Genomic DNA, 12819 nt, shown 5'->3' on the forward strand with positions numbered 1-12819 from the left:
CTGAAACACGAGAAGATGTTTTTAACAAATTTGTGGGGAAATTGTTTTGGTGATGTTTGAAATTGGTATTTCTGCTCTTCGAAGAAGCATTCATTCATGGCAAGTGCATTTTATTTTATTCTTTTTCTTATTTTGTAGAATGTTATGCTCATTGTTTTTTAGTATGAATATCTGTCATTATTGCTGTTTTTTTTAATTGTTTGAAATTAATTTTAGTTATTTTGTTGATTATTGTGCAATTTGTAGATTTTTTTAAAGTTTAAACAGAAAGCCATGTATGTACATGGTATTCTTTGAAATTTATTGTTGTTATCTTAATTTACTTCAGCTAAGTGTGCGTAGTTCGTAGATTCCTTTGCTGCATGAACTGTGAAATTCTGTGATTTTTTTTAAGTTAAAACATATTGCTGTGTACATGAATTCTTGTCAAATATTTTTGGTTAGAAACTTTACATTTTTGCTATCTAAATTTTTTGTTTCGGATTTTTAGCTTAAATTGTGTGTTCAAAACGTGGTTTTTGCACGTGCGAAAACCACTTTTTTGGAGACATTTTAGGCTTAAAATTCGAAATGTAGACAAAAAATTTAGATAGTAATATAACACAGTGCGAGAAATTAGTTGCCAAGCGAAAGCATATATAAGAGTAGTTCCCCAAATGTTACACCGAGTCATGAATAAAACCTTTGAAGGAGTTAACTGGTGCATATCAAACCCATATTAGGTATGTAAAGTAACTTCCAAAATTTTTTTTTGAAATATGCCTTGTAGAACAAGTTAGAAGAATAGGTCTACATTTCACTGTACAACACGTCTGTTCAGAGAATCAAATTGTCGCTCAATGACATGCTGCACATAATTCAACTCATCAGTAGTAAGGTAAAAGAATTTGCAAAATGATGCATGTGATAATGAATTTATATTTGGCATTTGAATCAAGCTATCAGATGAATGAGAAAATCTAAATGTGTATACAATATCCTTAGAAATGTTGAGAAATGTCTCAGAGTTGTGAAAATTTGCAACCAAACCAATAGGTCTTCCACATAATCTGACAGAGGTGCCAGCTATATGGCCTCATATATAGGATAAAATCAGAGGTAAGTCTGAAGAACAGGAAAAAACACAAATATACAACGCACTAATTGTCCAAAATGATAGAGTAGCACTTAATGTTAATTTTCCTCTCAAACTCATTGACGAAAATTCTCAATAAAAATATCAAAACATATCAAGAGTAATTAATATATTTTGAACATTAGAAATTTAGCATTTATAACTATATTAGATAATTAGGGTGTAATATGAATACAGGAATGTTTAAAACAAATTTATTATCTTATTTTAATCAATAAAAATAAAAGTAAAATTAATTCAAAATTTACTCTTTCTTCTTGAAAGCTTAATAATTAATTTAACCTATCTTTATAATTTAGACTTACAGTTCATTGTTATCATATTTCATAAGAAATATACCAATATAATTACATGTAAGTTAGCATGCTATTCATGTAACATAAAATACTCTCTGAAGTTACATATATCTATGCCTTACTTTATAATACTCTAAACACATTAGAAGGGGGGAAAAATAGTTCTGCAAAACATTCCATTAAATGTAATTAATTAGCTTCTACTGACTAACACTGATCTCTTGCATGATTAAAAAAAAAAAATATGAAAATGTGTTAATTAAAGGCAATAAAATGAGCATCATTAGTTTCTCTTAATTTCTTTTTTTCTTTTTTAATGAAAAATTTATGAGCTCAATACGTTTTATTTCATTACTAAATATATAAAATAGAAAAATAAACAATAGCTTCTTCTCCTGACAAAATTACATAATCACAGAATAAAATTTTTTACAAATTCATCTGTCTATCACATTCAATATGCAATGTATAAACATCCATTGATAACTTATTGAATGAAAATTGAGTATATGATTTTCGTGATAAAGAACACAGAAATAGTAACATACTCAAAGGACCATCTTCATTTGAAGGTCCAGGCCATGAAGAAAGTGAAGGCTGCAAAACCTGAGGTGATGGAGCACAAGGTGGAGGTACAGGAGCTGGAGGGGGAGGAGCTGCTACTGGCTTTGGAGGTGTGTAATTAGTTTCTTCTTCTGTGTTATCTGTGGAGTCATTATTATGACCATGGCTGTAGTGATAAGACAAACCTGGCCTAGTTTTGTAACGGGCTCCACAGACTGTTCAAAACAATTTATTTCATTTTTTTATTATCATTTTGTGAAAAGGAAAAGGTTAACAAAAAATTAAATTAACAAATATGTAATAATGTTGTATTAAGCTTTATATGAAATTCACATTAAAATACATGCATAAGCACACAAATATGCACAGGTACATACTGACCAACTGATCATACTCCATTATTCTAGAAAATGTTTAGCATATTAAAAAATGTGAAGACTCTAATCTATAATAAATAGACTGCACATAACTTTGCCTAAATACCATATTTTTATCATTTATTTTACATATGTATGCTATACATAATGAAAAGATATTTATAGATATTATTTTGTTATAAACATTCACATTATATATAAAACAATCACATATTAAACATTATTAACAATCTTCAATAAAAATTACCATACACAATGTTTTGGAATAAAAATTTCTAGCAACAGCTTATTATTTGGAAAAAAAAAATAGCATCTACTACTTATATTCTTCTTTCAAAATGTCACGTGTAAATAAACTATGGACTGAAACATATGTTTTTGCATTGTCCAAAAAGAAATATTCTGTAGTCTTCTGTTATCAGGACCAGATTCAGAAATGCATATATGCATGAATGTGTGGATGGGTGGTTGTGTTCATGTATGCATGTACGAGAGACAGTCTGAAAATAAGTTTCTCCAGGAAATCAAACAGCAACAGAGGAATAAGGCAGTGGTAGAATGTGAAAGACACCCATACACCATTAGGGAATCGTTTGAATGTGATCAAGCAGATGGAGCTGTTGCAGTGCCTACGCAAAAAGGAGAGGAGCTTCTCCACTCAATCTGGTCCTGGTAGATATAGAGTGAAGGTGTGTTTTGAATTTGTGGTCAAAGGAGGAAGTGAGAGCAGTTGTCTGCTATGAATGGGCATGTGCAGTATCGGAAGCAGAAATCCATAACTGTTTATGGCCAAATGCGATGTCAAAACAAATGGACCGGACATGGTGCCGTGAATTCAGTGAGGGATGTCAGCAAGTGCTGGACAAACTGAGACCTGGACTGACAGCCACTACAGATAAAAATGTGAAGATGGTGGATGACATGGTTAAGATGAAATGGCATATTACTATCAATGAAGTTGCAGGAAAACTTGGAATCGGACATGTACGAGCTCACAAGATCATACACAACGTTCTTCAATAATAGAAAGCATCAGCAAAATGGGTGCCCTCAACACCTGACCCCAAACCACATGGAACAATGCATGGCAGTATGCCTGGAACACCTTGTGCATTACCATCACAATGGCAATGAATTTCTGTTTCCTGGGGGTGTATCTTTAGCGCACAAAACTGTGTATTGGAAATTCTAAAGATATGCTCATTTAAAAATTATTTTGTGATATAGCTGTCGAACTGAATTTTATGATTTAAGTGCGAAGAGCATGATGCTTAATAAACAAAGGTAACACACAAAATGTTTATTAAAAAAAAAAAAAAATTGGGGCATAAGTGGAAATCCATGGCTACATTTAAGGAACTAAGCATTATTGAAGCATAATTTGCAGACAAGTTTTTAATCAATTCAGTAAAACTAAATCTGGGATATCTCTAGCATAAAAATTTTTATATTGAACAAATACTAGATATTTACACAAACAATGAATGGTCTTATAATAAATCGCATATTTAAAAAACTTTTTTTAAATACACCTTCAAAAAATGTTTTAACTGATTTACAAACCTATTTTCTACAACTAATATAAATCTTTTTATAAAGCAAATATATCATTTAAAGACTTACTTTCACAGACATATGGCTTTTCCAAGTCAGTGTAGTCATACCGATCAGCTCTCTTTCTTCCTCTACTACTCTGAAACATTGTTTTTTACTTTTTAAATTTCTTTATTAATATTTCTAATTACAAACTTATAGAAAAAAAAAAAAAAAGAATTTCAAACAACGCCTATCCTAATAAATACACAGTAGCAATGAAAGCATAGAACAGAAACTCCACTTTGAAACTGTAGCACTATTTGAAAATCAAAATTCTGGGGGGGGGGGAAGATACAAAACAAGTTTAAATACAAATTATAGAAAAATTCATCAATAAATAAAGAAAGGAAAGCAAAAAATGCTCAGAAACAAAATGTAAAATTTTCCCATTTTACATTCTGCAAACTTTTTGTGAGAAAAGAGTTAGGTCCAAGATGGAAGCATAAAATCTTTAATTGTAGTAGTACAGGCTATTTAAATGCGAGTTTTTAAAAATAATTTATCATTCGGAGAGGGGGTAAAGACTTGCATCAAAACACAGAGTTTTGTCTGCAAGAAATTTTCTACAGTCAAGATAAAATATTTTCAAGCTATTCTGCAAAAAGTATGATGTAAAAATGCAAATTAAATGATGCAATTACCTATAGATGTCGACTTTTTTCATAGAAAAATGTCTGGGAAAAAAAATTATTTGTTGGTTTTGTGGCCATAACAGTCGTCGAATAACCAGCAGCGATTCAAAAGATGTAATATGGTAAAGACGATTTTGGGGGAAAATTTTGAATTTTTTTTTAATTGCCCAGTTTAAAAGAGCAGTTTTCTAGGATTCCAATTTTTTAATGATAATTAGAAGAGAAGATATACCCAATTAACTGCACCTGAAGTGAAAACAGAAAGACCGGAAGCACCATTTAAGAGGCTCAACTTAAAGGTAAACAACGGTATTATCAGCATTTTTTTTTTTAAACCTGTTTGTGTGAAAATTGTGCTAAACCATTTATTTCATTTTAATTCTAAGTACTTTTTTTTTTTTTTTTTTTTTTGTTTCTGGTAATAATTATTTCACTTAATTTTTTTGAACTGGGACAACAACATTGCAATTTTGTTTACATTTCTTCTATGCTTGTTCTTTATTTCCTACACTGAAATTCATGCTTTATTTTTGTTTAATTTTTACATTTTGCTCTTTAATTCTTGTGTTTATTTTCCTCTGAACATTTGTTGCATTATTTTGATAAGAAAAGTAAAAAGCGATTTTTTTATGGTAATCTCTATACAATTGGAACTCAAACTGTTTGTGATAAAGTGACACCTGGAATCTCATCCAAATTAGAAACTTTTGCACTTACAGATGTTATGACTGGAAACAATATTCAAGACATAAAAGGAAATAGAATATTTGATATTGCAACATTAGCTTCTATCTTTTTTATTCTCTGCTGTCCAGTGTGTTTTGAAACTTTCTTGCAATCAGTAGAAGATTCAAAATTTGAACTTTGCTTAAACTTTAGCTTGAAATGCAAATGTAGATTTATAGAAGCATTTTCTTCAACTCCCCAAAATAGAAACAAAAATATTTTTAATTCTTTCTTGGTGCTTGGATTAAAAGGTTATACATTTGATAAAAAGTTGTTTACTTTGAACTTGCCATTCATACTAAAAACAGCATTTAGGCAGCATAAAAGCAAATTGTTAGAAGCTGTACAATATGCATCTGATCAGAACATAAAAGAAGCTGCCAAAAAATTAGAACTTTAAAGAAAAGTACAGCTCGTGATGTTTCTGTGAATGGCACCTGGCAACGTCGTGGCCCTACATCACTGAATGTTGCGTGTCTGTCATTTCTGCTGACACAGTTAAAATGCTGTGTGTATATATAATGGTTTTCATTCTTAATTCAGGATGTCTTGGATTACTTCCTGTGTTTGAACACTTAGGTATATCAATTAACAAGAACTGATTAAAAATTATTTTGGAATTGATAACGAAAGAATAAAGAACTCAAAATGTCATTTGTCACTCATTTCCAAAATAACCAGAAAATTATTAAAAAGGAAATAGGAAATCAAAATTACTTAAGTATGAAAACAAGGTGGATTTGATGTACAAATGTGTAGAGATTCTAAGAGTGTAAACACAACAGAACAGTTTTCCTGCTAATGTGAAATCTTTAAATGCATTTTCTGGAAAACCAATTTTTTTAGTGTTTTTACATACAAGAAATGTAGCTACTCAAATTGTTTTAAAGATATTTTTGTGAAATTTTATTACAGTGTTCACTAGGTTTTAAGTTAAAATCTAAGTTCTATTTATTAATGTGATTCGTTTATAAGCATTTCTATATAAAATAATAAGAAATATTTTATAAAAAACATTTTTCAATGCAATTTCACATATTTCAGTAAATTGTAGAAATATCATAAAAATTTTAGCTAATAACACAGATTTGGGTTGTAGTAACATAGAATATAAGTGAAATCAAAATACATAAAGTGGGGGCAAATATATGATATCTAACGCAAATACTAAATTTTCCTAAAAATTTGCATAAAACTGCATCTATTTGAAAAATTATGAAAATGTTCCTAAAAATTTACTATTTTCATGATTTGATATCAAATTTTGACTAAATAAATATATATTTAATAAGTATTATTTGTTTTTTAAAAAAAGTGCTCCAAATGCAGGAGGCAGATACCTTAAAAATGTAGCTTAAAAGAGTATGAAAGAAGGACTAGAAAGTCAGTGCGATTCCTTAAGATTTCCAGTTATATCTAATACTTATATTTTCAATAAAACATGATTATTCTTTAAATGCAATAAACAAGACAAATTTATATTTAAAGGATGTATGTAGTCCCTTGTTTCTGATAGAAATTTAATTATTCTTTAAGGATATTAATCAACAGCTTTAAAGAATTATTTCCTTTTGTTGCACTACTACTTTAAAATACAAAATCAATCTCTTTGAAATACAAAACAATAGAACAGTACAAATAATTAGCCCTTTATTCACATTGTGAGTGCAACTTTGATTAAAAAAGAATGTGATGCTCTACACATTTCTGAGAACCATCTTCTATTTTCTGAAATAAAAATTCAAAATCTATTCAATATGAATTTCAATTCACTAATAAAACATCTTAATTTTAACCAGCATAAATCTTTAAAATTTATTCAGGCAGCAAAATGAAAAAATGAAATATAGTTTTAAACTTCAGTTAGAGCAGAAGACTTCTGAATAAAATTATTAATTAAATTATAAAGCTAAGAAGTCCTAAAATTATAACATTTTGAGAGCTCATATTAATACTTCATAACAGTCAATCAAAATAATTTTCTAATTTTACTCCATAACTGAAGAACATAAATATGAAACTGCAGAAATGCTAGATATAATTAAAAATACTAGAAATGTTTGGAGAATATGGTAGAAATTTTTTCCAATGGTTAGCAATGATAATTAACCAATATCATGTGAAAACTAGTGATGAAAAATTTGCAGCAGAAATGAACAGATGTAAGCAAGAGTCATGACAAGAATACTTTAAAAATGAATCGAATTGGACTGAATTAACAATATAAAATCACACATGAGCCATTTGCTTAAGATCAAGGATATCTATAAAGATTTATTTCATCTATAAGATCTATAAGATTTATATCAATGAAAAAATGACTGATTATTATAGTACAGTTGGAGAACACTATAAAAACAATGCATCAAGCCCATTAAGTCACTGGGAATCAAAGCCAGGACAAACAACCAGTATTTTGCAGCTTCAGTCATTCAGCCATTGAAGAGTATTTTAAAATGGAATAAAAAGCACTATTAATGAAGCATATATCAGCAATACATAAAAAGCTATAATACGCTGAGAAAATTGTCTAATAAAAATATTCCATCTAATAACTAAAGTACTTTTCCAAATTTTTTATTGTATGCTGACAATGTAACACTAAAGCTAACACTAAGCTTTAAAATTTAAAAAAGGATTTTTTTCTAGTGATTTTGATTAGATAAATAATAAAGCATTAAATTCACGTTCTGATCAAAGATTTAAAATTAATCACGTTCACGTTCTGATCAAAGATTTAAAATGCGAATAAAAATAAAACATTTTTCTCACGGCATGCTTTAATTTTATAAATAAGTAAATACAAGATGCAATATAAAAGTTACAAAACAATTTAATTGCAATATCATGTTTTTCAATTTAAAAAAAAAAATTAAATGTGTACATGAAAACAAAATGTGAAAAAAAAATTGGTTCTGAGAGCAGTTTTTTTTTTTTTTTTTTAATCTAAACCTTAAATTTTATTATTGAAGTTATTTAGCATTTTCTGCATACATTTTAGTATTCTCATTTTGTAGTAAACACAGCTAATGAATCGATAAATTTTTCATTTTAGATTAATCCCTCCTTTTGGTTACATATTATGGTGATTTTTAAGATTAATTCTGAGTTGATGGAGTTAGCATAAGAAAATATATTTGTCCATAGCTTATCAGATGTTAAATTCCAATTTAAACACATCTTATAGCTAATTTGTTTACACTCCATGCAAGGAGCAAGCTTCATATCCATGATGAATAGGGATAGCTCATTAAAAACACCACTTGCACAGACCAGAGCATGGGGCAAAAAAACATTAATAAATTCAAATTTCCAATTCCAGCATTTCTTTTAATTGCTAGTAGTGTTACTAAACCACACACATATGCACAGAACGCAACAACTGAATTAATATAGGGATTAAATTTAAGGAAAACTTTACAGCAGAGTATCTTGTAAACAGTATATTTATTTAATCTTTTCTGCATTTAAGAGCATAAAAATTACCCTAAAAGGAACTTCACCATTGGATATGTCATTTTTAATATAAAATACACTAAAAAGTACAAAATCCAGACTCGTCGGGACTTCGGCGATTATAGATTTGGGATTTTTCCGGATATTAGATCATCAGTTTAAATCTGGTAAGATGGCATGCAGAAATTATACAATTAAAAATATGAAATCATAATTTATGAAATAAAGAACAATTATGATCTAAAGGAAATCAAAATTTACAAAAAAAAAAAAAAAAAAAAAAAAAAAGCTTAATATTTATTTGTTTACTTTATTAAACATTTCTTTCAATGTAAGTTGTTTAAGTTGCTTCCACCAAAAATTCAAAAAGTTCCTTTTTCTTATGCTATATACAGTTGACTTTCCAATGCCATACTTTTAAAAACTTCCAATTTTTAGACGGATATGCCTTTATCCATTTTTTGCAGTAATTCCACTTTTTGTTTAATGGACATCGAAACATGGTTTCACTTTGTAGATCCTTTGGCAACTCCAGAATTGGAAACTCTTTTTGACATAATCAATAGTTCAAGTTTAATTTTTATAAAATTGCCATAATAATAAGTCTGCAAAAAAATAAGCTGGATCAAATTAGAAGATTAGGGAGCAGTGCAGTCTGCTACATTAACTGAAATGCCTTAGAATCAGTAAAGATAATTTTAGCCTATGTTAATAGCGTCTGTTATACATTATTGGCTGTGTATCACAAGATTGGCGACGAAAGTCAAGTTGTTTCATTAAATTTTGTCTTGCTCCTATTGCGTACTGAATTAAGCCTGAATTGTATTAGTTTATTATTTACTATACCTACGTTTATTTCTTGCTCATGTTTAAAACTAGTCCGAGTGCTGAATAAATAAACTCCCACATATACTTAAGGCCTTTTCTAGGGATGGCGCTAGATACCGCCTGGTGCAGTCTTTACGGATCCTAAATTTTGCTATAAAGCACTTTTCTAAGTTCTTAACTTTCATTGCACCTAAACTTTGGATCCCAGTGCTTTCCCTAAATCATAAAAAACTTTCCATCCCTTAATTTTGCTGCTTAGATCAAAGCGTTTGGTTATGGAGTACCTTTGTTGCATCAGGTTCTTCTATTTACAATAAAATTAATGTAAAATTCCTTACCTGCTGCATCTTCAGTGTTCGTAACGCCAGGCTTCTAATAATCACGTTTTCCAGTAAGAGTTTCTATTAGAATTAGTAGGCCATCTTGTCTTTTAATTATTTATTGAAATAAGACACTAATATACACTATTTACAAGGTAGGTGATAGTTATTTTAAGCCAGTATATTTTAGTTCTCTGAAGTTTCGTCTTTACGCTCCTCAGAGCGTTTCCAATCTAGTCTCGTTCCCAGAACTTAATTACAGAAAAGGTAAAGGAAGAGATGCCCGCCATCTAGTGGCAAGAATGTGACAACCTTTGTAATAAATTGCAATTACCTCCAGATCATCATTAATGAAAATTGAAATAATTGAGAGAAGAAGCTTTTGCTAAAGGTAAAAGGAAAAGCTGTTAAGCTAAAGTCAAAAAGTCGCTAAGGAGTAATCATTGTTAGGACACAGGCAGAGAGTACAAGCAGTTGTCACAACAGAAGAGTGTTTAGCACCCCATTGTGACTTGACTGCAGGTAGCTTTCCCAAATTCCAAAAATTTCGTCTTCCCTAAATTCTGTCATCTGGTGCCGTAGCACTAAATGTAATCTTTTGGCCTATGAGTTTCATTAACAAAATCTATTTTTAGCATATGAAAAGAAAGTTTTGTTGAAATTTTCCTCATTAACATTTCTTAGAGCATTTAAAAATCTATAATCATCCCCAAGCATAATGTTAGCATAAAAGGTTCCATATTCTTGTTATTCCATTCCTAATATAAAAAAAAGTTTAGATATGAGTTATTACTGCATGAGTTATTACTGAAGATGTCATGTATTGATAAACATGCAATGATGAAAGCAAAATATAATAAATAATGACTCGCCAGGTTGGCTTCAGGGATATAAAATAAATGAATGTTTCGGTTTGAGATGTATGCCAAGCAGATACTCGGCTACGAAGCCAAATTATTAATCTCACACATTTATGCTTCCATGATTGTTTTTCCATAACGAGGTATTTTATTTAGTGCGTAAGTGAAATTAAGAATCGTAATTTTTAAGTGAAAATCTCCACACGTTTTATTATGGAAGGAAAAATCAAATGCACGTGCATAAAGCATACAAAAAAAAAAAAAAAAAAAAAAAAAAAAAAGTGTTTGTGGCTTTGAGGTCCAGATTTTAGATCATTCCGGATAATGGACGTCCTGATTTCGGACTTTGTACTGTATTTTGTTGGATTTTTACAAAAAAAGTTCCTGAATTTCCCAAAATATTCCCCTCCCATTTACCTTTTCTTCCTCTCAATCATATATTTTCCCTTGCTATTTCATGGTTTCCTTTGTATATGATTGTTTTTATATATTCTACAGATCCTGATTAAGTAATTCAAGAGGCAAGAGTATGTTTTAGTAGTTATTTAATGTTACTCAAAAAATAAAAACAAACGGAACCAGTGATACTGTAATTACACTTGGAAAGACGACCTAAAATCTAACTATTTTTTCTTATTCACATAAATCTTGGTTACAATGATGTACACATTATCAGAATTTTATTTTATTATGGATGAAATTTAGTACCAATAATAAAATAAATCTTTGTTTTCTTCCCTTAGCAATTTGTGAAATAATGATCAAAATAAACTACTGATTCAATTTTTATGCTTCTTGTAACTTTGCATTTCATCAATCTTACTGAAAAATTAAATTTTTAAGTTTCAGAAGGCAGTTAATTCAATTCAGCAAGAACTTTTCTCATAATACAGGTTCTTTTTACTTATTTACAGCAATATTTTATTTATATGTAAAAAAACATGATTAACTAATGTATGAAATGCAAATAGACTATACACTGAGTACAGAAACACTGCGTAACTATGCCCTATAATAAAAGTGGCTGTATCTATATGTATGCCACCCAGTTTTCAAAGTTTTCAATTTCAGACAGAAAGCTTAACAATGGTGCTCTTAAAGATCTTTATGAACCTTTATTTTTAAATTTAAAACGACCACTTTCAGAAAGAAGCTGGAGCTGTTATCTGAACACCACACCATTTAAGCAGCATCCAATACTAAGTATGATGTTGCTTTATTAATCACATTAGCAAAGTTGAATTCTGCTTGCATAGTGGTACTGGCACTTTTATGAAAACTGCTCGTCTTAAGCTAAAAGTATCCTTTATTATAGGATGATAAAAATATAAAATTGTGAAAAAGAAAATAAATTATCAATGATTATGTCATTTTGTAGACAAAAAGAAAAGTGCTTTTTTTTAAACATCCATGAGAAACAGCCATGAGAAAGCACAATACACTGCACACATTAATTTATGCATGTCTATCAAACAACATTATTTGCTATTAAAAATCATTGAAAATTAAATATAACAGTGTTTGCCTCGATTTAACACACACTAAATTTTAATTTGCCCTTAAATTCAGATTTGCATTATCTCTAGGAAATGACAACTAACTAGGTGAAACAATAATACTGAAATTAGTAATATAGTAAGTATCTGGCTCTTATAAAAAAGCAAAAAAATGTGTGTTTAAGAAATATATGCATATAAATATGACTATAATCAACATATCATTTTATATCCAATGAAACTAATTGCAAATTCAATTTATTATATATTTATAGAAATTATGAGATGAAATGCAACAAAAAGGGTTTAATAACATAGAGTTTACAACAAACTTTAATTTAACTGTGCATAATGGCATTAAATAGATACTAAAACCAAAAATATACTTTCAGAGGAAAGATTCTACCTATGTTTTAGTAGAGATTTCTCAAAATTACAGTTTTACAAAGATTTCCCTATTAAAAAGAAAAAAAACCAAAAGAAAAGAAATTTAGAAAAATATAAACCACAAGCAAATAAATCAGATGTGAGAC

At 29.2% G+C, this 12819-nt stretch overlaps 1 protein-coding gene across 2 annotated transcripts in view; it reads right to left on the bottom strand.

Moving 5' to 3' along the window:
* Positions 1–12819, bottom strand: part of d4 (double PHD fingers d4) — a 96294-nt gene that overhangs the window by 49777 nt on the left and 33698 nt on the right. For both annotated transcript variants that reach the window (XM_035365532.2, XM_035365533.2), the window contains exons 4-5: positions 3996–4065; positions 1980–2210 (exon numbers count right to left, since the gene is read on the bottom strand). In XM_035365532.2, the coding sequence (XP_035221423.1) occupies positions 1980–2210; positions 3996–4065 (301 nt within the window). The remainder of the gene's footprint in view (positions 1–1979; positions 2211–3995; positions 4066–12819) is intronic.

This window comes from Stegodyphus dumicola, chromosome 2, assembly GCF_044657685.1.
Source record: "Stegodyphus dumicola isolate Sdum_Otavi_A_Nest chromosome 2, ASM4465768v1".
NCBI lineage: Eukaryota > Metazoa > Arthropoda > Arachnida > Araneae > Eresidae > Stegodyphus > Stegodyphus dumicola.